The sequence below is a fragment of the Podarcis pityusensis genome (assembly GCF_964106645.2).
Source record: "Podarcis pityusensis genome assembly, chromosome: 15".
NCBI classification, from domain to species: Eukaryota; Metazoa; Chordata; class Lepidosauria; order Squamata; family Lacertidae; genus Podarcis; species Podarcis pityusensis.
The window spans coordinates 22,213,411-22,238,865 of NC_138040.1; the positions used below are offsets into that span (position 1 = coordinate 22,213,411).

Sequence of the window (25,455 nt, forward strand, 5' to 3'; positions counted from 1 at the left end):
CAGAGTGGCTGGGGAAACTCAGCCAGATGGGTGGAGTATAAATAATAAATAAATTATAAATTATTATTATTATTATTATTATTATTATTATTATTATTCCAGTGCTTCTATTTTTCCTTGCAGGGAAGGTTCTGCTCCACCTTTTGTCAACACACTCACCCCCTTTTCTTCCTGCCACCTGCTCCAAAACAGAAATTTGGTGGGAGAACACAACACTTTTGCAGAAGAAACAGCATGATTCAACACTTTCAAGCTTTGTGATTGTGAGAAACTCAGACGGAATACTTTTTATTATTATTGAAATCAATAATTTTCTAGTGGCAAAAACATGGAAGATGAGCAGTAACACAAAACATAAGCAGCAATTTTCCCTCTTCTTGTTTTTTTTTTTTTTAAAGCATCCTAATGAAATCTTCTGGAGGAGGCAAAAGGTTTTCCCTTGGTATTGTAAAGCGCTTCTATAATTGGACGTGTGTTGCCTTATTAGCACCAATTCCTCTAATGCAAAATCTTTCTCCACTCTGAAAATACTGGAAGTGCCAGTGGTATGGGTGTTTTTTTGTTTTTTTTTAGAAACCCAACATCTGAGAAGGAAAAGAAAAATCTTTAACATCCAAAAATATACTTTTGTACTGTACAATAGTCTTCCTCCCTCTTTGTCCATTTTCTGGAATTGAATTGGCTTTTTAAAATACACACTCTTCTGTATGCTTTCCCCAGAAGTAAATCCTATTATTTTCAGAGGTGCCTACTCCCAAGTTAAGTGTGCATAGGACTGCAACCTAAATAGCAAAGAGAGCAAAAATGTGCACTGATCCAATCATTCCACAGGGAATGGGTCTCGTTTGATGTTATCAATAACATTCCGACAAGACCAGGGAACAAAATGTTCTGTTCGCGGCAGCATCTTGATGCATTTTGGACCATTGTATGCTGTTCAAACATACTTTTGTACAGTACATAATTAAGAGTTAACGACTCGCAAGCTATCAGTGCAAAGAACAACAACTGTCCCACCCTGGCAAGCTATCCCGCCCCCAGAATGAAATATACACCAGTAACCAACATTTTGGTCATGATTGTCATTCAGTTCATTAAAACTCTTCCTCAGAAAGCAGATCTGAAGAAGCCACAAACCAGTTCATCCTCAGAATGTCTGTACATAGCCAAAAATAGTTTAAATTACATATGCATATATAGATAGATATATATATGTATTCCCAAAAATATCAGCAGCTAATAACAACTGCAAACAACACAGTTTGCTTTCCTGCTGTCGTGTAACTTTTATCTCCCCGACTTTTCACTATACATCCCTGGTAAAAAATAATGCATTTGAGAATGTCCTGTGGCATTTTACATGTTAAATGTACACGTTGCGAGTTAAGGAAATATACATATTGCACTCAAACAGCATTCTGCCAACTCTGGTTTCAGTTTAGCGCCTTCTGTTCACTCTTTGAAAAAGCTCCCTATGGGAGTGGATTCTGTCCTGTATGTAAGATCAAATGCGACTTGAATTAATCCCAGCTGAAGCTGGCTGTGTGGCAAAGCTGTTGGCTGATTGGTCTGCCACTCATTCAGATCACCCAATCAGTATACACAGGGGGTGTAATTTTTTTTTAAAAAGCAAGCATGCATGGGTGGCAAGCTGAGGGAATGAAAGAAAGCAAACAGCTTGGTTAAAAAAGATCAGCAAATGTAGGGGGGACCTGTGGCCTTTCGGATGGGAGGTATGACTGACTATAACTTCCATTGTTCCTGAGCACTGGCCGTGTTGGGCAGAGCTAATGAGAACTGTGGTCCAAGGTGACACCAGGTTGGGAAAGTCTGCTTTAAATTATCATAGGAATGGAGATCTTGGGGCTCAGGGATGAAGCAAGTTGCAGACTAAAACTACCAGAGCCCTACAGGTTCTCCACCATTGCCTTGCGCCACCTGCATCAAAGAAGGTTTTCAATGACATTAGTGGTTCCTCAAAGAAATAATTTGGTCAACAAATCTCAATGACACATCCGTCACTTCAGGGTAATACTCCAGGTAGCATTTGACAAACAGAGCTTTCATTATCCGAATTTGTTACTCAGTTTTTTTCCTATGCACTTGGGTTTGTCTTCCAGGAGAACTTATGGTAATATTACCTCATGTAAACAGCAGGCCTATTTCACAGAGTTTCTGGTTCCCATAATGTTTTGGGTGCTCCTTAGAGATCACTGCATGTGGTAATCACATTATGAGGTGTAGCTACAGGCTTGTCAAGGCTCCAGGTTTGAGGGGATCCTTTAAGGCGCACTCTGGTAGCCCCCCTGCTGGGGTTACCTGGCAATGGCAGCAAATGAGGACAGTGGCTGTAATGGTCCAATAGCTTTCCGGCAACATCTGGATGTCTGGAAGCCACAATTTTAATTTCCCATAATGCCTTGGAATGTTTCTACAACGGGAGCATTGTGGAACATAAAAATGGTGGCCTGGAACTGGGCAAAAAAAGGTCTAATAGTTTCCCATGGCAGGTGTCAGTAGTGGGCCTTGTGGGGCACTGGGCCCCCAGAAGCTTCCCAGGGTTGCCAAATGGTGCCACTGGGCTTGATGACATGTACACAACAGCTCCCTCTTCCACACTTGCCAGGGTACATCTGATGAAACCAATGACTAACCCAGATAAATGTGATTTGCTGACTTGACTAAAGCACCCCAGTGGTCCTTTTGAAGACAGAGCTCACTTGCCAAGAGTGTTTTCTTACACAGCAAGTTTGGGAGTGCAAACTTCACAAAAATATAGGCTACGGTAATGTGAGAGTGTGCCCTGAGCAATAACGATAACAACAAACTCTCGGCTAATACTGGTCATTACTTTAAAAACTGGTTGTCTGCTAGGGTGGCCCTTTGTTCCTACTTTATGGAGTGTAGTCTTCTGTTTGAAGGGCTGTCCGGTCCAAATCCAGTTTAATGATAAAGAATGCTAAGAAGGGAGAGCAGCTGAGGGGCCTTGAAGTTCCCCATCTACTGATAGCACCAGGACAGGAGATGGAGGAGGCACCCAGATCCCCTGGTCACAGTCTTCCCCACCATGGTGAGATGTACTTAATTTCTATTTCTCAATGTGTGTCTATACATATAAATAAACAGATACAAAGATTATGCAAATCAGTGCCCACTTTTGACCTCTCTCCTTTTTTGGGGGGGGTCATGCATTTCTACTTTTTTTGGCTCTACGAGTCCGAAAGGTGGCTTCTCTGGAATGGCGTGGCATTTGGATTTGGGCCTGTTACAGAAAGGAATCGTCATATTGCAAGTAAAAAATGCAAGTGGGTGAGAGGCATGCCCTTAACAGCCCTTGTCCAAGGGACTGGTCATCGTGCAAAAGATAAGGAAACATGGAAATAATCTGTAAACATGGGAAGTTGTCAGACCCATTAGGGGGCCTGCCAACAGAGTTCGCACCACCAGCCTTGGCCGGCACTGCTGAGCATATGCATGTTTGTCGCAAGAGACACTTTGCCTGTGTGAGAAAGCCATCAAGGTTCAAACACCAGAGATGAAACTTCCATATGACCTCTAAACACGATGCTCAAAACAGAAGGCCACCTTGTTGAGAGTTACCAAGTACTGGGAGACCAAAGCGATGTGTGTCTGAGTCCTTCCTCATAACAATTCTGTCCCCACCAAGATCCCTTGGGCTCATTTCAAAGATCTCTGAAATATTTACAATGCTCCAATGGTGGCAGTAAACTAGCTATGCTATGTTTTTTTTAAAAAAAACAGATCCTCCGATTGCACAAATTCCCCGTCAGACACCCCACGTTAAAAAAGCGAGCACAACGGATGCTTGGCTCCTTGCGCTCACCCTGTATCAGTGGTGGTTTCTCCACACAGGTTTCTGAATCTATTCTGATATTTTCAGGTCTGCTGAACTCTCAGCAGATCTACTGAAATGTATACTGATCTAGAGATTGTCAGAAAAAACACACACCTTCAAACAAGACATGTCTACTGGTGTTTGGGCTTTGAACATGAATTCCACAATGGAGAATCCATAAACCCTGCAGAAGTTGCTCCTTCAAGCCAGGCAACTCAGTGGATTAAAAGCAGAGTCAAATTGGCAGCTGTGTTTAGCAAACGGCAGGATGGTCCACTCGGCCCCCTCTGCCAGAATAATTTGTATTGTCTGCAGAATCAAGTTGCTAGCCAACGAAGCTTTTTCCGAGGGTTTCTGGATGGTCCGTTTCAGACTCAGTCCAGTCCTTTGACTGGTCAGGCCAATCTGAAGGACCTGATTAGGAGATGGAGGGGTTTAGTGAGCCGAGCCAAAAGCAATCAATAAGTTAGTAGTTCTCTGGACTGGCTCAGTAAGTGGATCTCCTCAGCTTCTCACACCCATCTGAAGTTCTCTCTCTGTCTCTTGTGTTGGGGGTGGGGTGGGGGAAGGGAAATTATGTGTAGCTTTCCTCCAAGAAAGTAAAAAGCAAAACTATTTTCGCCGATTCGATATTGGGCATTAAGTGTGTGGACAGCATGCTCTCCAAGGCTTTGAGGGACAAGGTCAAATTCTCTGCAGGGTCGCCAAATTACAAGAAAGCTGCTCCGATCCTCGCCTGCTAGATCTCATAATGCCAATGTTGAGGGGCTTGTACGTGCAAGTGCTATGCTCAAAAGGAAAAGCAGGGCCTGACCATCTGTGGAAACAGAAAACTTATACCTACATTCATTATAATAAGCCACCGTTGGCTGAGTGGTACACCAGACTAGCTATTTTGCATTAGGTGCAGAAGAAGGAACATAGGGTGCGAGACAGGCCTAAGGTGCAAAACCAGGAATACCTTAAGGGCATTTACAACAAAGTGTTACCTGCCTGAAGATGAAGTAGAGGAGCTTCTGGCCCAAATGATGAAAATGTAATGTGGTTTGGGCAGTTTAAGAACAGAAGTTGAGCACATTCTACCCTTAAGTAATTTGTGCGCACACACTTTCCTTGACAGCACCCGTCATTCAAATGCTTAAGAAACACATACACCTAATGTGTCCCGCTTTCACCCCATTTTCCAAGTACACATCATCAGCTTTCCAACTACACATTTTTCATTCAACTGCACTTTTTTTTAAACACACACAAAAAAACCAAACCCCTGAGGCACATAATTCTACACTAGTTCTGATCGGGGGAGCCATTCCACTTCCTTCTGTCACATGTTTTGGGGGGAATCTTGAGGAATGTAGATGTGGCACATAGAATAACTTAGCAAAATACGGTGTGGGGTGTACTTTACCCGAAATGGCTCGGAATGAAACGGCAAAGGTCAATCCTGTGAAAAATTAAAAATCTAACAAACAACAAAACAGAGAGGTCTACAATTTAGAACACAGTCCTAATTGTCACTAACGTTATACAGAAGGCAGTGAAAACTGGTTCTCCTCCCTGGAGCTTAATTCATTTTTTTTTTTAAAAATTATATATTAAAGCTCAGTAGCTTACGTCACAAAGACATTTCTGCTGGACAGAAGCCTGAAGAGAGAACGAGAGAGTGTTTGAGTACACATATATTGTTCCACAATCCAAGCATACGTCTATATTGAGCTATTTTTCTAGACGCACGAATGCCACTCTGTGGAAGATATGCTAGAGTGTTATTTTTTAAAATCCATCTAAAAGGTTATGAGTAATTTTCTCCATCATCAGTAATTAGAAGGGGGAGAGGGGGAAGAGTTCCAATACATGAGACATTCTCCAGTCTTTTGAAAGGCCAGCTCTTATTCTTGTAGCAAAGTTTCTCTCCAGTTAAAGCCGCCGGTTGGTCCATGAGTGAGAGGGAGGATGGGTGGGTCAGTAAGTTGCCAGAGACCCGTCTCTCCAAGTTCTTCACAGCAACAGAAACCCAAGTATGGAATCTGCGGTTCATAAAAGAGATGGATTAAAAACCAGAAGGAGTGGGAGAGAAGAGAGGGAAACTACAGCGGAATAATTATTATAGTGCAGCATTTCTCAACCTGTGGGTCCCCAGATGTTGTTGAACTACAACTCCCATCACCCCTAGCTAGCAAGGCCAGAGCTCAGGGATGATGGGAGTTGTAGTCCAACAACATCTGGGGACCCACAGGTTGAGAACCACTGTATGCAGCACGGAATTAGCACTCAATTCCATATTATTTGCAAACAGATTCTTTTTCTGGAAGCAAATAACTCAGAAATGAGCATTAAACTTGCAGAAGTGTCTTTTATGCCATGCAAAAGCTCAAATATACATATACAGCTAGGGGAAAAGTCACAAAAATGGAACACAGCCATTAATTCTCCAGCCTTCTGGAGCTCAGACAATGGGATACGATGATCTTTGTACAGTCGGACCTTGGATCTCAAATGCCTTGGCTCCTGAACAGATCGGCTCCCGAATGATCAAAACCTGGAAGTGAGTGTTCCAGTTTTCAAACATTCTTTTGGAAGCCGGACGTCCGACAGGGCTTCCGCAGCTTCCTGCAGCCAATCGGAAGCTGCACTTTGGTTTCTGAACGCTTTGGAAGTCGAACGAACTTCCGGAACGGATTCCGTTCGACTTCCAGAGTACAACTGAACTTGGAAGATTTTTCACTTGGGGGCAACAGAGGGCCCCCCCCTTGCTATACATTTAAAGATCTTTCTATTAGTGGTGGGTTCCCATTACCTTTCTGACCATCTGTACAAAGTCCTTGGAATTCTGAGGAGACAGTCCTTGCAGTTGGCAAGTACAAGCTTCCAGGGAGGATGCATGGGCCACTATCAAAATGTTATTCCCTGCAGGGAGAGAACATAAAGAAATTGACACATCACAGCCACCTGTTTGTGATGAAGTTTATAATGCAAAACCAACCTCAGGAGCCTGTGATTTCGAATGGGGAAATGGTGGGAAGGGTAGAGTGCTTAACCCTCCCCCCTTCCGACTATTTTCACTCCTTGAAATCACCTTCTAAATGGGGTTCCGAATTGGACAAGGAGCTCCCGTGAGCCAAGGGGGTTTCCTGCTTTCAGAGGTTGACCCTCTCACTCGTGGAGAGTTGTAAGTAAAGGGGGGGTCATGTATTTGAGGGCGCAGGCTTCCTCCCCACACCTCCTCACATGACCTCCACTCAGTTATGTGCTTCTGCAGTGATGTGCCACCAACTTGGGTGGCCATCATGTCTAGTAGGCAAATTCATGGAGGAGAAAGCTCTCGATGGCTACTAGACACAATGGCTATGCTCTGCCTCCACATTCAGAGTTCTAGTTACAGGTAGGTAGCCATGTTGGTCTGCCATAGTCGAAACAAAATAAAAAAAAATCCTTCCAGTAGCACCTTAGGTAAAGGTAAAGGGACCCCTGACCATTAGGTCCAGTCGTGGCCGACTCTGGGGTTGCGGCGCTCATCTCGCTTTATTGGCCAAGGGAGCCGGCGTACAGCTTCCGGGTCATGTGGCCAGCATGACTAAGCCGCTTCTGGCGAACCAGAGCAGTGCACAGAAACACTGTTTACTTTCCCGCCGGAGCGGTACCTATTTATCTACTTGCACTTTGACATGCTTTCGAACTGCTAGGTTGGCAGGAGCAGGGACCAAGCAACGGGAGCTCACCCCGTTGCGGGGATTCAAACTGCCGACCTTCTGATTGGCAAGTCCTAGGCTCTGTGGTTTAACCCACAGTGGCATCCGTGTCCCATTTCGTGCATGCACACGAAAGCTCATACCAATAACAAACTTAGTTGGTCTCTAAGGTGCTACTGGAAGGTTTTTTTTTTTATTTTGTTTCGTCCACATTCAGAGGCAGGAATGCTTCCGAATACCAGTTGCTGGACGACATAGGAGGGGAGGGTGCTCTTGTGCTTGGGTCCTGAATGTATCTGGCAAGCATCTGGTTGGCCACAGTGAGAACTGGACGCTGGACGAGATGAGTCACTGGCCTGATCCAGCACGACTCTTCTGTTCTTAAATTTGTGAAGGGCAAAAAGGCCTTAGCAGGGCTAGCAAAAAAGGCCAATTTACACATGCACATTCATCATTAGGTAGCTGCAAAAATGCTCTTGGGGTTACTTTTAATACAGACAGTTGGGGCCCTCAACAAAATGCTGCTGCGATTCCATTCCATTCCATTCCCTGCCCCTTTTCAATTTCCCCAGTACGCCAGTCAAGGAGCATTCCATGCTCACTGAGCATGCTCAGCCATTACTGGATTACTGGGCTGGCTTTTTTTTGGGTCCCTTTGAATTTTTCTTAGGATATATATATATATATATATATTACTACAAATCTTGCAGTTGACCAAAAGCAGCTTATACCTCCCCTGTTGTGCATGAATGCTGCAATTTGGTTACATGAGCAATGATGCTCTGACCATTGGAATAAGAGAGAATGAATCTCTCACTCCACCTTGGGGACACTCCCTGCTGCTTTCTGTGGTTTAGCTGTATGATCCTTTCAACCTCCCTTAGATGTATACGTGACGCCACAAAGCGACTTCTTGAGGATGCAATTCTGTACACCCCTGGCTTGGGAGTTAGCCCAACTGAACTGAGCAAATCCTGGACTGCAAGGTGGGGTTTTACTTGCCTTTGGCTTTGCATTCACTTAGGATCTCTTTTGTTACTTGGTAGCTTCTGCTGATGTATGTATCGTATGACTCTGAAATGCCTAATTTGCTCACCGGTATATGAGGTCTGTGGACAGAAAAATATAAGTGTAGAAGAAAAGCAGGAGTGGGAGAGGAGAAGCAGAAGAGGAGGAGGTGGCCTGTCCACCTGTAATAATGCCTTGTGGGGTTGGGGGAGGCCAGGATCCAACCTTCCACCTCCGCATGAATTCAACAAACCCAACGACAATCCTAGGGATCCTCCCACTCAGCCTCCACTTCTTCAAATGCAAGATGGTTGGGATGAGAAGAAAAAGCTAGAAGGAAGCCGAACTCTTTGCCAGAATAAAAATGGCTAGGCTTCTACCATGTGTTCATGGAGCGCAAACACACACCCAAACATACACACACACACACACACACACACACACACACAGGAACGGTCTCCCTCAGAAGGTGGTGGACTCTCCTTCCTTGGAGGTTTTTAAGCAGAGGTTGGACGGCCATCTGTCATGGGTGCTTTGGCTGAGATTCCTACATTGCAGGGGGTTGGACTAGATGACCGGGGGTCCCCTTCCACATGTATCTGTGGTCTAAAACATTTTACATAAACATATCTAGCATTCTATAGTTCAACATGGCTACTAGCCACAGTAGCTATGCTCTTCCATCACAGATGGATACCAGTTATCAATGCCAGTTATCAATTAATACCAGTTATCATCTGAAGGCAGCCCTGTTTAGGGAAGTTTTTAATGTTTGATCGCATTCTTCTTCTTCTTCTTCTTCTTCTTCTTCTTCTTCTTCTTCTTCTTCTTCTTCTTCTTCTTTTCCTTTCCTCCAAATGGCCACAAACTACAGCTCATGACTCATTTGGCTCCTAACACGAGGAGCTTGCTCTCTGCCTTTTACTTTAGGCATCATGCCTCCCCCCTCCTCTTGCAAAACATCTGTCTGGCTCCCTAACCCATATTCATTCTCCAGATGCAGAGATGCTTACAGAGCATCACCTTCCATGCTTCAGTTCAGCTCCCTGGCAGTCGCCTCTTTCCTGCCGTAAATCCCATTGGCCTGAGTAGGCTGCTGATTAAATGTACCACGGATGAACTGGTTGGGCTTTTCAGCGTGCAGAACCATTACCCTCAACCTGTTGCCCTCCTCCAGAAGTTTTGAACTACAGACTTCCGGGGTGGCGCCATCGGTAATGGCGGACTCCCTCTGATCCGGAGGGACTGGCTCCACGGAAAATGGGTCTGTTCTGCTACGGCGAAGCGGGGACCCTTCAAAAAATCACAGGTGGAGGAAGCCTGTGACCATGGGACTCGGCGGGCACCTTTCGCGCCCCCCCAATCCGTAAAGGAACCCAACTATGGGCTCCAGAGCGAAGAGGGGCTAGTGGCGCGGTGCTGAGAGTCAACTGCTTCTTCCATGGAGCGAAGCCGCACAGCCGTTGCCGGAGAGCGCTACCTTTTTCCTGGGACAATTTGGTTACAAAAACAACTACCCGTGAGCAGATCAAATTTGGACAATTGGACTTTAAACAACGATCTGTGAGTAGAAGGGAAAATTTGGATTAGGAAATTCTTCTTAATTTGGCACTGAAGCGGGAAGGTCTAAACAGGAAGTCAGCCTTCCGTTTCTTGTAGATAGATTAAAGCAAAGACATGGCAAACTAGAGTTCAGAAAATCGTTTGTAAAGGATCAACTTTCATCATCTAAAACTACTGAACCCCCTTCGGAAGTAGGAGAAGAGGGGGGACTTTTTCCGGATTGTTTAAACTTGCAGGAGAGAGTGTAAAGAAAAGTAATTTTCCACCGTCTTGAACCTGGGAGCGGGGTGTCAGGACAGACGTTTTTGGAAAGTTCATTGACTATAGACAAATGTTTTTGACAGACAGTTAAAAGAAGAGAAACATAGTGATTCCATTGTTCTCTTTCGCATTTTAAAGGAACAAATACTGACAAAATATCTGAAAAAAGGAAACTTTGTTGTTAGATCTGCTGGTAAAAAAAAGAAAAGAAAAGAGATTGATACAAATAGAAGTTCTCCCCCTAGAGGGAGCTTGTGAAACTGTTATTAAACTTGAACTGGGGAGCTTCGCAGCTGCAAACAGATTAAGATCGTGGGAACAGACTTCTGACCTTGCATAACAATGTATTCAGAGGCTCTGGTGCGTGCATTCTGTAAGACAAGTGCTTTATTGGAACAGCTACATGAGAAGACGGATTTGATGACTGTTGCGATTAGAAATTTTGGACACGTAGTGGGTACCTATATAGAACCCACCCAGGAATCAACTCAGGAGTGTGCTCTGACAGATCAGATGAGGGAGGAGATTGTTGTTGGACCTCGGGTGGCAGAGATGGAGGGAGCTGTGGCCCAGCAGGAACATGAGTTGTTGGATTTGACAAATGAACTTGGAAAAAGCCAGATTTGGAGAGATAGAGTTTTGTTGGGCTTGGAGATGGGGGGCTGGATAGACCCCCCTATGCAGGGATGTCTTGACTTTTCAAGTCTGGCATTGGGCCGTGAGGAGTTTGGGGTTGTGGGGGTCCTCAACTCTGGAGGGACCTTGAAACATGCTTTTAAATACTACATGGAGTTCAGTGTGGACTATGGAAAAGGGGCTGATCTGTTGAGAAGGGACAAAAATACTGTCAAGTTGGAGTTTCCACGAGTGAAAGGACCAGGAGACAAAGTAAAGTACAGGTATAAATATGAAGAAGATCTGCGGAAGGGACATGGAAGAGACTTAAGGGCCTCGGACATAAGATTACCAGGTTAATGAACTAGATGGATGGGACAGAAAGGACTGACAAAACCCGGGACCAGGAGGAAGAGACGTTGGATGAAGATTGGAAGAAAGTTTTTTTAAAAAATTTATTTAGGATTGTTTTCCAAAATTAATGAGTATTAGAAAAATGTTGGAACGAAACTATTTGGCTCTAGCAGAAATGTTAAAAAGAACTATGCAAGAATATGTTATGGTTATGAGAAATTGGTATAAATAAGATTTAAGCTTTAAGTTTTAGGGTTTTTTTATAGTAAGATAAGGTTAAAATAGATTAAGGTAATTTAGTGACAGAATATTATGAAAAATGGGAAGGATTTGCTGTTATAATTAATAACTGGAATACAAAAAAGGGAGGTGTGAGGAGGTCGATGAAATAAGGCAATGACAGTTAAGGATTTGGGAATATTGGATTTGTTTTTAAATGTGGTTTACTTTTGTTTTTTGGATTTTGATGTGTTTTGTTTTTGTTCTTTTTGACTTTTATTGATTTGTACTGTTTGACTGCTGTTTGCTTTTCCCTTGTTTTTTTTTCTTTTTCCCCCTCTTTGTCTCTTTGTCTTTTCTGTAACTTTAAAATGCTTAATAAATATCATTTAAAAAAAAAAACAAGAAAGAAAAAAAAACACAGAAGTTTTAAACTACACAGGAAACTGCCCTGTACTCCGACAGATTATTGGCCAATCATGTCAGCACTATGTCTACCTTGACTGGTAGTGGCTTGTCAGGATTTCAGATGGGAGCTTGTCCATCCCTACTTGGGAGATGGCCAGGATTGAACTGTGGATCTTCTTCATTCAAAGCATAATAATAATAATAATAATAATAATAATAATAATAATAATAATTTATTATTTATACCCTGCTCATCTGGCTGAGTTTCCCCAGCCACTCTGGGCGGCTCCCAATCAAGTGTTAAAAACAGTACTGCGTTAGATATTAAAAACTTCCCTGAACAGGGCTGCCTTCAGATGTCCTTTAAAGATAGGATAGCTGCTTATTTTCTTCACATCTGAAGGGAGGGTGTTCCACAGGGTGGGCGCCACTACCGAGAAGGCCCTCTGTCTGGTTCCCCGTAACCTCACGTCTCGCAGTGAGGGAACCTCCAGAAGGCCCTTGGCACTGGATCTCAGTGTCCGAGCTGAACGGTGGGGGTGGAGACGCTCCTTCAGGTATACAGGACTGAGGCCGTTTAGGGCTTTAAAGGTCAGCACCAACACTTTGAATTGTGCTCGGAAACGTACTGGGAGCCAATGCAGATCTCTCAGAACTGGTGTTATGCGGTTCCAGTGGCCACCCCCAGTCACCAGTCTAGCTGCCGCACTCTGGATAAGTTGCAGTTTCTGGGTCACCTTCAAAGGTAGCCCCATGTAGAGCGCGTTGCAGTAGTCCAAGTGGGAGATACCTAGAGCATGCACCACTCTGGCGAGACAATCTGCAGGCAGGTAGGGTCTCAGCCTGCGTACCAGATGGAGCTGGTAGACAGCCGCCCTGGACACAGAATTAACCTGCGCCTCCATGGACAGCTGTGAGTACAAAATGACTCCCAGGCTGTGCACCTGGTCCTTCAAGGGGAAAGTTACCCCATTCAGGACCAGGGAGTCCCCCACACCCTGTCCCCCAAAAACAGTACTTCTGTCTTGTCAGGATTCAACCTCAATTTGTTAGCCGCCATCCATCCTCCAACTGCCTCCAGGCACTCACATGCATTCTACTACCACTGAGCCACGGTCCTTTCCCATCAAAAAGGGGAGAAATTCTCCAGATTACCTCTCACCAACCCCCGCCAGAATGGGCCATGGTCTGGGATGATGGGAGTTGTAGTCCAAAACATTTGGAAGGCATTAGTCTGGGTAAGGCTGGGGTAGAGGAACACAAGCTCCCTGTGTTCCAGCTTCACAAGGTCCCAAACAAACAAAAAATGCACCACATTGGCTTCTCTTACCTATAAGTTGTATCCACACTCAAACTGGCTGCCGCTAAGTCCACTGGAGGTATCCAGGCAGGCAGGGAGCTCCCAGCGACCCATTTCGTCCACTCAAATAAGCCCGGCTCTACACGAATCTTCAGATTATTTTCCTGCTGCAAGCCTGGGAGTTGAAAGGTAAAAAATAGGGCGCTCTGAATAAGAAACACATTACAAGTCTGGGACAGGGACATAAATAGGACACTCCAAGGCATTTTCTCATTCCTGAATTTGCTAATATTTTGGGAGCCCTTAACTAAAAATCCACTATTTTTCATCCCCTTTGGGGGATGGAGCATCAGAAGCTGCAGGTATGCAAAGTAGCTGTGGGTTTTGTTCAGCTATAGAGGTTTTTTTTGGGGGGGGGAATTTTCACTCCAGGGCATCTGTGCCTCCCCTTGCATATAAATTCCTCCCGCCCCCCGCCTAGTTATGGCTATCAAAATGAGACATCACCCCTGTTTGCAGAAAGGACCACCGGAGTTTCGAAGGAAGGAAGGAAGGAAGGAAGGAAGGAAGGAAGGAAGACAATATGAACAAAGCATGAAGGCAGCCCTGTATCAGGAAGTTTTTAATGTCTGATGTTTTAGTATGCTCTTATATATATGCCCGGAGTGGCTGGGGACACCCAACTGGATGAGTGGGGTATAAATAATAAAAATAATAAAAATATGATTATTATTTAATCCAGCTACCTTGTGGCCATCTTCTTACCTTTCAAAATATAGTGTGCAGTCTGTACGCAGCGCAGTGACGGGGAACAGTAGATGTGGTGGATGACTGTGTTACTTTCAAGGAGGGCCTCACCTGTTTGAAGACACATGCTCAAAATAAGAGTGCATTCAGACCTGGAGAATATTGCATCAGTTTTCCTGATTATAATGCTACAGATTCTTTCTTTCTAACTATCCCACCTTCTTTCTCCCAAACTCAAGGTGGTGTACATAGTGTTCTTCCTTCTACCCTCACAACAACCCTGAGGAGTAGGTTAGGTCGAGAGGTCATGCAGTGAGCTTCATGGCAAGAGTGGGGATTTGAACCTTGTTCTCCCAGCTCCTACTCCAGCTCTCTAACCACTACACCATACTGTCCCGGCTCCTGCTTGCTGGTTTCCTATGGCCATCTGGCTGGCCACTGTGAGAACAGGAGGCTGGATGAGATGGGCCATCAGCTTGACCCAGCAGGCTCGTCTTTTGTTCATCTATTCTTAGCCAGCTATTATTATTATTGCTCTGGGTCAGTTTGCTCCTGATCAATAGTCGTTTCCTGTTTAAAGCAGGGCTTTTGCTGCTGGGGCCACAGCAGTTCCTTCGATATCTGGCAGATAACCATTTCAGTCTTGAAACAAACACAGCAGTTTGGTGGCGAAGCAAGACTCATTTTCCACCTGCAGGGGGCAGCCGCATTGCACTTTCCAACTCTTAGGATTCTGGTAGAAAAAACTGGCAGATTTCACTGTGACTTCCCATCTGCTTTAAGTAAAGAATCTTGCACTCTGTATGAATACAGGGCAGATATTATTTGAGCATCCCAGCTGTAAGCTGGGAACACTTCTGGCTGCAATTGTCCTCTTCCGGCAGCCCACTGAAACTAACAAAACAATGGGGTGGGCTTCAGGGAGACTATCCGTTCATCATTTTAAGGAATGCTTGTGTTTAGAGAACGCTTAATAAAATAGGAAAATAGTTTGTCCGTATATTGCTGTTGTTGCAATCAGTTATTTCTCTTATAAGAAAGAAAGATTGTAGCTTATCCTTTGCACACAGAAGGTCCAAAGTTGAATTCCCAGCACTGACAGTTAAAAAATATTAGGTAGTGGGTTAGAATAATGGAGCTGGAAGGGTCCCCCAGGTCATCTAGTCCAACCCCCTGCAATGTATGAATCTCAGCTAAAACATCCATGACAGATGGCCATTCAACCCCTGCTTAAAAACCTCCAAGGAAGGAGAGTCCACCACCTTCCAAGGGAGTCGGGTCTGTGTCAGGACTATGCCAGAGATGACAATATTGAACTAAATGGACAGACTTGTCTAGTCTGGCATAAGGCAACTTTGTACTTTTGGTCAATTAAATCAGTTGATTCATCCTCTCTCAATCTAAGGCAGGGCACTCCAACACATGTTTGAGGGCTTATTTGGAGGCCCTTGGAAACATTTGATGCCCCCTGCAGCCCTTGCCCTGCCTTCCCAAAGCCAGGTAAGGGAGGTGCTGGGCTTTGGGAAGGAGGTGTGAGGGTTCTGACATGGTTCTAGAGTCCTCCTACCTCCTTCCCAAAGCCTAGTTTGCACTTTCCCAGCTTCGGGAAGGAGGTGGGAGGGCTCTAGGACCCTGCCAGAGCCTCATGCCTCCATCCCAAAGCCTGGTGCCTTGCTTAGCTGCCTTTGGGAACATGGGAAGGGGGTGCCAAATCTTGGTCTTGTGCCTCATCCTGCGCGACAAGGCAGTGTGTGGCCCTCTTGGTATGAAAAGTAGGACCGTCCTGATCCAAGCCATAAGGATACCTAACTGGTGCCAAATCTACTGCCTTGATTTTTCTCCCCACAACTTCTGATTGCCAACCCACAGATAAAGGAGAGGTCCTCTAGCAACATGAAGACTCCCTAGCAGGCCAGTTTAGAGGGGCATGGCTGGAGCCTGCCCCCTTCCTACCTTCTCAAGAGACTCCCTCCTGAACACACACCCTCCTATTGCAAATGCAGCACAACTTATATCAACATCATGCCACTTAAATCAAACATTTCTAGACAGGAACATTTCTTTCTGCATCTAATTATTACCCTGACCTTTGACACCTGAGATGCACATTTTCATGGTATCACCCTCTTCCAGAAACTGTAATTGGTTTTAACTGTTTTATAAGACTGAATTTTAAATGGTCGTAACCTGATGGTGAAAGGCGGAACAATGAATTTAATAATAATGATACCAGAGCAACAATTCTATTGTGCTCACAATAAGGTCCTGAGGCTTCTACACACAGAGATGGGTAACTGGACTGCCCACAGTTTGCTGGGTGAGAAAGCAGGCAACTCTCAGGATTGTGAGTGATAGTCACAGCCAACAATTCCACACGTGCTAAAATAATGCTTTGTCCCCTGCTGTATGACTAGGTGTCAAATGTCTTGCTTCCCCGAGATATTTTGCATGGAAGAAGCAAGGAGCCGGCCTTTTCACGCAGTGCTTGGAGAATCTCAGCATTGGGAAGCTTCCCCAGCGACTCGTTCGTTTCTCAAACAGGCACTCAAATCGATGTGTCACTACAGCAGCTCATGGATTTGCAGCCAAATGTGTTTTCGCTGCTGAGCTGACAGTTATGTGCAAATAGAGATCACAGCTTAAGTCGTCACCTCCAAAGTCACCCCGACAATGGCTGCTGCTCGTCTCGCACAGGAACTGGCACAAATGGCAGCACAGAAGGGCAGCAGGGCCACCAGGCAAGCCTTGGAAACTGCTGCGCTCATGCAGAATGTAGGAAAATTGCAACAGCTCTCTGTCTAAACCAGCCTTTGCCAACTTGGTGCCCTCTAAATATGCTTGACTACGTGCTGGCTGGGGCTGAGGGGTTTGAAGCCCAAAACCTCTTTAGAGCACCAGGGTTGCAAAGCCTGGCTTAAACCAACCAACCAAAGAGACTGGCAACAATCCTAGGCTCAAGGTCCATTCAGGGGCGTAGCTAGCTGCTCCGGAACTGGAGTGGTGGGGGCAGGGCGATCTGCCCATGTGGGCGGGGCGATTCGCCCATGGGGCTGCGATGGTAATCCGCGCACAGGGGTGCCGCAGAGATCCACCCATGGGGGGGTGTGCCACGGCGAGCTGCCCACAGTGTCCGCCTGGCAGACACAAGCCCCACGCTGCTGTTTCGGGCAGTGCGGGGCCACGAGTCACCGTGTCACTCCCAGGAGAGACACATGGCTTGGGTGGGCTGCAGGCCAGGCCCCGCGGTAAGTGCCCCCCCCCCACGGTGTGCCATTTTGTCACCCCCTCAAGGATGACACCCAGGGCGGACTGCACACCCCGCACACACCCTTTCTACACCCCTGGGTCCATTCTCCCAATGGCTGCTGCTGCTGAATAAGATTAACCTTTGGCAGGAATAGCAGTGTTTTCCACCTCTTTCTCTTCTCTCCCCTTCACCACACTTGGAGTATTTGGTTCAGAGCCAATACAAAATTGGTTCCCTGCCAGATAATGACTTACAACAATAGACAGGGTGCCCAAGTGCAAACAATGTCAGTGTAAAGGAAATAATTTCTCTGAACATAAGAGCATGTGGAGAGCCTCATCTAGTTCTTACAGCGGCCAACCAGATGCCTGTGGGAAACCTGCAAAAAGGACCAAAGCACAAGAGCCCTTTCCCCTCTTGTGGTTTCCAGCAACTGCTTTTTCAGAACCATTACTGCCTCTGGCAGCAGAGACAGAGCATAGCCGTTGTGGCTCGTAGCCACTGATAGCCCTTCTCCTCCATGACTTTGCCCAATCCTCTTTTAAATCCATCCACATTACTGGCCATCACTGCCTCCTGTGGCAGTGAGTTCCACAGTTTAACTATACGTTGTGTAAAGAACTTCAGCTTGTATAGCAAGCTGCACCAGCTGAAATCCCAGCTTCCGCTGCTAGTGTGTCTAGATGCAAAAACAAAGGGCAGGTCACCTGCACATTTAATAGAAGAGGGCATTTCGCCAAATGTAGTTTGTCATCTGAGCTGAAATTATCTTTTTTAAAAAGTCTTTTATCTTCTCTTCGTATTTCTTCACCTATTAAACCTAAAAGAAAGACTTTTTATCTATGTAATGATGGCAGCGAGAATGCTACTAACTCAAAAATGGAAAGAAGAAGAACTACCAACAAAGGAAAAATGGCAGACGAAATTGATGGAATATGCGGAAAGTGTGAAACTGACGGGGAAGATCAGAAACCAAGAGGATCAAGTATTTGCTAGAGACTGGAGTAAAATTGTAGTTTATTTTTTAAAAAAACCACTTTAAAAAGTTAAAATTATTGGTAGCGTAATGACATTTGTAATGTGAAATTGATTATGATAATCAGAGATATAGAATAGTTGGACAAAGCATAAGATGCAGAAAACTTAACCTTTTAATATAACAAACAATGGGAGGGAGGGAAGGAAGTCTGAAGGTTCAGAGAGCCTTGTAATCTAATGTTTGAATTGGTTAGAGATAAAGTGTATAAAAATGTGAAAATCTAATTAAAAAAATATTTTTTTAAAATGAAATTCTCTTTTTTTACAAAGCTATTAAAAGTGCAGGAGCTCCCCCCCTTTTGCACCCAGGCACACTAGCAGTCAAGCACAACTAACGGGGTGGTCCTCCAGATCTTGTTGGGTCTCCACTCCTAGTCGGCATGGCCGACAGCCAGGGATAATGGGAGTCATAGTGCAGCACCACCTGTAAGGCGCCACACTGGCTACCCCAGGAGTAGAGGATCATGGGAAGAGGTGAGCAGGAGGAACATGGTGAGGAATGGGGTTTTTCTTTCACTGAGAACGAAATCTGAGCCAGAAGAAGAATTGGGAAGTTGTAATTTGAGGTGAGCATGACCAGCCCCTGAGGCTCCTATTTCTTAACCTAGAAAATCTAGACTCTGAGACATATCTGATTTCCAGCTCATAATGGCTTCTTTGCAGTGGGCCTAATGCACTTTAATTCAAGGTGATGGCAAGTAGGAAAAGCCACCCCTCCATTGGTACCTCTCATCCCCTAATGCCCAAGAGCCAGAGTAGTTTTGGAAGAGTTGCAAGACAGAGCAAGCAGGCCTGATTTTATTATTATTACTATCGTGGTCGATGTGCTATAACTGTTCATGTTGTGGCTGGATGTTTGACAGACAAGGATCCGTTAAGAGAGCAAGAGAGACTAGGACCCAAAACTCTCAAGGCGAAACCAGAGCAGCGCACGGAAACGCCATTTACCTTCCCGCCGGAGCAGTGCCTATCTATCTACTTCCACTCTGACGTGCTTTCGAACTGCTAGGTTGGCAGGAGCTGGGACTGAGAAACAGGAGCTCACCCCCTTGCGGGGATTCGAACCGCCGACCTTCTGATCGGCAAGCCCAAGAGGCTCAGTGGTTTAGACCACAGAGCCACCTCTAATAGAAAAAGAAAAATACTGTTCCCCAAGTGGGGAGCTTACCCACAAGCCGTGCTTGAGTGCAGCCAAACACGGTGATGGGGGCATCCTTTTCATAATCCCTGAAACCACCACTCCGTTGAGGTAGGCTGTGAGGCATATTCAGGTTTGTCCGCATGTACCTTCCTGTCAGGAGACACAGAGAGCAAGGAGGCAAAAATTTAGGTGATTCCCCCAAGCGCATATCCTTCAGGTAGCAGTTCTCAAATTGTAATGTGAGTTCCCCCAGCCACCCAAGAGAGGCAACAAAATGTGTGACATTCCAGAGAGGGAGAAGATCCTGCAGAAGGGAGTCCCAAGGTGTTTACTTGAGGGCAGCTAGATCCCCACCCCAATACAGTTCCTCCTGAGAGTGAGAGAATGTCAATATGTCTTGTTGTTCCCAAGCAGAGCTGCTCTCTATGCATTCGAAGTGTGCAGAGGTCAAAAGCCCTATGTATCAGCCACTTGGGTTGGGGGGCAACTGAAAAGCAAACACCCTACTCTACAACTTTAAAAGAAAAAAATATGGGTGTGGGGAATGGAGGCAGTGTGCATCCCTTGAACTTGTAATGGAATCTACCAGATGGTAGATTCTGAAGACGAAGATTGGTCTGACTGGATCTGTGGAGTCCACTTTGAAATTTCAGTAGTGGAGGAGGAGTTTGGATTTGATATCCTGCTTTATCACTACCCTGAGGAGTTTCAAAGTGGCTAACAATCTCCTTTCCCTTCCTCCACCACAACAAACACTCTGTGAGGTGAGTGAGGCTGAGAGACTTCAGAGAAGCGTGACTAGCCCAAGGTCACCCAGCAGCTGCATGTGGAGGAGCAGGGAAGCGAACCCAGTTCACCAGATTATGAATCCACCGCTCTTAACCACTACACCACGCCGTGCAGATTCCTCCTCTATTCCCAGTGAACTAATGTCTGCTCTGATGGCATTGGATGTCTCCCAATAAAAAAAGTAAAACACTGTGATAGAAACAAACTCACCTTTGGCATCAAAACACTGTGAGAGCCAGTATTTTCCAAACACAACGTCCATCCTTTCGCCATGTCGGCAAACGAAAAGGCACCTCTTCTGTGGCCCAGGTGAGTTGGCGATCCTTAAGGGCTGAGGATGAGGTTAAAAAAGCCACACCTTAGTATAATAAATAACCAGCCTTCCTTTCCCCCCTTCTGGTGTTTCAGCCTGCCTTGGAGGCAGGTAAAGGTGCAGATGAACCTTACCTGCATGCTCTGGCAGAAGATTGTGAGGGGCCCAGTATCCCCTGGTCCTTGGTCTTCCTGCAACCTTCGATCCATCACTCCGTCAGTGAACATCAGGAGGGAGGGGGACGAAGTGGCGTTCAGAATGGAATATGACCTGCCAAAACAGGCACAGGTGGTTTGTGGATGCTGACGCACATTTCATCTATTTAATGATGTACAGCCCACTTTCCCCCATAATAAAGTATGTACAAGGCATCTTACAAAAGGACTGGGCAGGCTCTGAGTGAGATGATCAGCCAGGATTTCTGGGTTGCAGTAACTAATTTCTTTTTTTTTCTTTTGGAAATAATTTTTATTAAATATTTTCTTGAATTACAAAAGAATGCGCAATGTCTCTTTCTCTCTCTCTTTTTGAGATCATAGAGTCTCTGAGTTATGTTCAACGTTAGACAATTCTCTATCTAGTACAGGATAGAAAGGGAAAGAGAGGTGGGAGGAGAGAGTGGCTGGTAAATTTACATATTATTTTTCCTTTTTTCAAAATTGGTTTATGTGTGAGGTTTTTGTGGCAGCGTTACTTGAGCAGGTTCTCTTTCTATTCGTTCTCTGGTTTACATTGGCAGCGAGAGAAGACCCATTTAAATGAATGAACCATCGTTAGATAGGTGCATGAATGTCAAAGGACTGAATCTGACTAGGGAGATATAAATAAATATAGTAATCATAATCATAGTCAATAATTGATGCCCGAACCGAAAATGACTTGTTTCTCCCTCATCCGTGAGTCAGCTTGAGCTTCCCTACCACCACGCTGTGACCTTCTAGTGGCAGACTCATCCACAATAAAAGCCCTTGCCACCCATGCAAGCAGGATCAGACCTCTTACCCATGGAACACCCATGTGCCGCACTCATCTGCTTTGGTGATGTAATTCTCAGGCAGCAGCCCAGAGCACCCTGTTGCCAGCGAAGTGCCGTAAATCCAGCCTTCGCTGGTGGTGACTTGCTCCACGGGAGACATGAAGATGAAGTCCCCCGGGACCAGCTCCAGCTCGTCATCGTTCTGTGGGGTGTATGGGTAGATCACCTGGAGGGTCTGCAAGGGGTGGAGAAGGAGAAAGCCTTAAGCCAACGGTGAATGAGCAGAAGAACATCAGAAACTGCCTTGTTGCAAGTCATTGGTCTATCCAGCTCAGATTGCCCACAATGCCTAGAAGTGGACCTCCAGATTTTCAGAAAGGGGACATCTGCAGCCCGACCTGGAGATGTTCGGGACTGAACTAGGAGACCTTGTTTATGAAGAGCACAGGCTAAGCAATGGCTCCTCCCCAACCAACCGACCAAAAATAAATCTCTTTCCCCAGTAGCAACTGCCCTCCCTACCCTAGTGCTCCTACATCTTATGTGGATAGGCACTGGGTTGAGACAGAACAGACCTCGTGATCTGGATTAAACCCTTGGAGCCACAACTTGCCTGTGCCTACTTTATATTAAAGCAGACATGGATTCTCCTGCAAGAACAACTCCCACCCCAAAAGCCCACCCTCACTGCATGTTTGGAATCAAACGCAGCAACCGCCTTCATTTCCCCTAAGGGGAACAAGGAGTCCCACGCTTACCTCATGATTGGCAAATCTAATATCCCGGGAGAATATTGCAGCCACCCAGTCGCAGCCCAGCTTGACGTCTATGCTCTGAGCTAACTTCTCAAGCGTCGGCAAGTGGCTGGCTTGGAAGTGATAGGCCAGGGTGACGTGGAGCTGCTTCTTATGGGGTTCCACGTGGACATCTGCAAATTGGAAATCTGTGGTCAGTTGGGAGCCACTGAGACGACTGGATATCAGCCAGGTTAGCCTAGCTCAGAGCTGGTGAGTCAGGTGCTTCTGGGATGTTTTTGTTGTCTTTTCAACCCCTATTGAAGACATTCCTTATTTTTTTTATATATAAAAAATAAGGCTTGTAAGAGATTATTAAGGCCCCATCTGCACTATGCATTTAGCACAATATCATGCCCCCTCAAACAGTCATGGCTACCCCACAAGGAATCCTGGGAAGTGTTATCTGCTGGGAGTTTTCTGGAAACTTCCATTCCCCTCACAGACCTGAGAGGCCAGATTCCTACTCGGCCATGAAGCTCAGGGGGCTAGTGACCGCTTCTCAGTCTACCCCCACCTAACAGGGTTGTTGTGGGGATTCGATAGATAAATAAAAATCTCTCTACAAAGGGGACTCTGGGAATGGTAATTCTGTGTGCAATTCACCAGCATATTAGCACAAATCTCTCCTAATGTACACATTTGCACATCCCACTCTCCCCCCCCCACAGCATACACATTTTGCAAAGCAATTTTCCCTAACAGTGAATATGAAATACAAAAATGCATTCATATCTATATCTATATGCATTTTAATGTATATTTTAGCCTGTGCATTTCTGGATGCATGGCTTGACTGAAGAGCTGCGTTGCAAAATTTCAGAGATGTGCAAATTCCAAAGCACGGCTGAGTTTCGGTCTGCCTGTTGTTTCCGAAGGTGCAAATGAGAGAACTTTGCCTTTTAATGCAAACTGAACGGCCCTTCTCCCCCATCTCTTGCCCATCCACGAAAGGATTTTGTTTACAGGCATCTTGAGACACCGAGAGGATGCAGGAAGCACCAGCATTGCAAGCACAGAACAAACACGCATCTGTCAGAAAGGTTAAAGAACTGCCGAAATGTCAGCTTCCTTCTCAGGAGATAATGAATCAGAGGAAGTATAGATTCTGTTTTTCTTTTGAAGCAATGAGAGTGGGAGGGCTGAGGCAGAACACAGTGGGGCACCTCTCTCTTAGCTCAAGAACGAAAGTTCAGATCTCCAGGAGCTCAAAAAAAGAAAAGGAAAAAAGGGTCTGTTCTCTCGGGACTGACTCTTGATATTTTGCATCGCAAAGTGTTGGAAAATAGAAGGAGCCACACAGGACACGTCCAGAGACTGGAAGCCCCATTGTACAATCTGTTTATTTTTTGGATTGTGAATATTATTTATTTTTGTGTAGCTGAAGCAATTACAGAAATGAAAAAAAACCCCTGCCCAAAAAATACAGTGCATAAAACAGAAAATATATATATTAAACACTTAAAATATCTTGTGCTCCTACATAATCTCAGCACATGCAGAAACTTCACTGCATGTAAACCACCCTAGGCAATCTACAGAGCAAATGAACTGCCAGAAGTGGAGGAAGTGGGGGAGTGGATCTAGCAGAGGGCTCCAGCAAGTGAGCCAAACTGCATATTGAAAACATGGTGAAGGTGGGAATAATGGCAAACTGGTCATATGTCAGGAAGATAAAAAGCCCTTTACTTGTGTTACGAAGGGCATATTATACAGCATGGAGTCTGGAGCCTCTGTAACTAAAAGACTGCCACCCACTACAAGAAGCTGCCCTCCACCAGGTGTCCTTGCACCTTCAGAAAGTTAGGCAAGCACTTCCAAAGACAGGGCCTTTTTTGTGGTGGCATCCTGGTGGTCAGACTTTATTCCAATACCTCACCTGGCACCATGGATCTCTTGGCACCAGCGTTGCTACAGTGTTCTAGGACAGCATGAGGACAGCAGCAAAGTCAGGACAGTGTAGTAGACATACCATTGAGAGCACTGGTATATTGCTGTCAGGAGGCCGGGTCTGCAGTTCTGCCCCTCCCTACCAGCCACTCTTGCAACAAACTGAGTTTAAAGACCTGGATATGTAAAACATTTCAGCCTAGTGCAGAAAGATCATAAGTGTGAGCAACCAGCTTACAGAACTAAGAATGTTCTTTGAGTGGGTGCCAACACAGAAAAGGCCCCGCTCTCTGTTCACTACTCATCTGCTCTTAACAGATGGGTGGACCCAGGAGAGATGTCTCACCGACTGATCTTAGAAGCAGGTGGTGGGAAACTTTAGTCTTCCAGATGTTGCTGAACTACAACTCCCATCAGCCCCAGCAAACTATGCTCAATGGCCAGGGGTGATGGGAACTGTAGTTCATCAACTTCTGGAGGGTTGAAAGTGCCCCACACCAGTCTTAAGAGCATGGAGAGGTTCATATGGGAGCAAGCAGTCCTTGAGATACCTTGGCCCCAAACTTTACAGGGGCTTTCCCAACTTTGTAAACTACCCTGGGAGGCTTTTTAAAATCATATATGCAAAGAAGTCTAAAAGGTGGAACAGAAACATCTTGCATTAAAGAAATAAAATATAAAAGTTAAAGAAGTTGCATCCTGCCCTGAGCACCCACCGGCTTTAGAAGTGGCTTCCATAGCAAAGTCTGCGGCAAATTTCTTGAGGACCTCTGCGCTGTCCTCCTTGACAAAGAGCCCAATGAAGTTGGACGAGGTGTAGAGCTCCAGGGGCAAAGGGACGGGGAACTTGCACCGCCACCGGGTCACAGTAGCATGGAGAGCTTCACAGAGTGCCTCGACTTTGCTGTCTTCGCACTGCCAAGAGACTGTGGTCAGTTTAGAGGCCATGATCTGATGCACCATGAGCACTGGAAACGTGTACCTTTTAAACCCCCAAATCAGTTGGATTGTCCCAAGATTCTGCAGCCCAAGGGTAGCCAACACAGTTTCCTCCAGATGTTGTTGGACTAGGGCTCCTGTTACACTTGCCTTATTTCCCCACATGTCTTTCAGTTAGCAACCCACTCACTGCATCGCCACGGCATGCAAACCAAAATGAAGTGGTCTACCAGGTGAAGTTTCCATAGCTGTTACTTTCATACCGACACCCAGACGTGCATGAGCACAAAACCAAAAAAAAGTATAAA

The 25,455-nt window shown here is 45.5% G+C and overlaps 1 protein-coding gene across 2 annotated transcripts in view; it reads right to left on the bottom strand.

Moving 5' to 3' along the window:
• Positions 1-1,612: 1,612 nt before the first annotated feature.
• The window catches only part of UBASH3B (ubiquitin associated and SH3 domain containing B), a 78,021-nt gene continuing 54,178 nt past the window's right edge, over positions 1,613-25,455 (bottom strand). Inside the window, exons 4-15 of one of the 2 annotated variants that reach the window (XR_013979952.1) lie at positions 24,925-25,123; positions 22,283-22,452; positions 21,551-21,759; positions 20,683-20,818; positions 20,446-20,566; positions 19,474-19,596; positions 14,039-14,131; positions 13,304-13,448; positions 8,548-8,654; positions 6,654-6,763; positions 3,214-5,883; positions 1,613-3,094 (exon numbers count right to left, since the gene is read on the bottom strand). Coding sequence is in view for 1 of the 2 variants with exons in the window: in XM_080983501.1 (XP_080839627.1) it covers positions 5,746-5,883; positions 6,654-6,763; positions 8,548-8,654; positions 13,304-13,448; positions 14,039-14,131; positions 19,474-19,596; positions 20,446-20,566; positions 20,683-20,818; positions 21,551-21,759; positions 22,283-22,452; positions 24,925-25,123 (1,551 nt within the window). In the remaining variant the exon portion in view is untranslated. Of the gene's footprint in view, positions 5,884-6,653; positions 6,764-8,547; positions 8,655-13,303; positions 13,449-14,038; positions 14,132-19,473; positions 19,597-20,445; positions 20,567-20,682; positions 20,819-21,550; positions 21,760-22,282; positions 22,453-24,924; positions 25,124-25,455 lie in introns of both variants that reach the window. The other variant, XM_080983501.1, reaches the window with a different exon arrangement.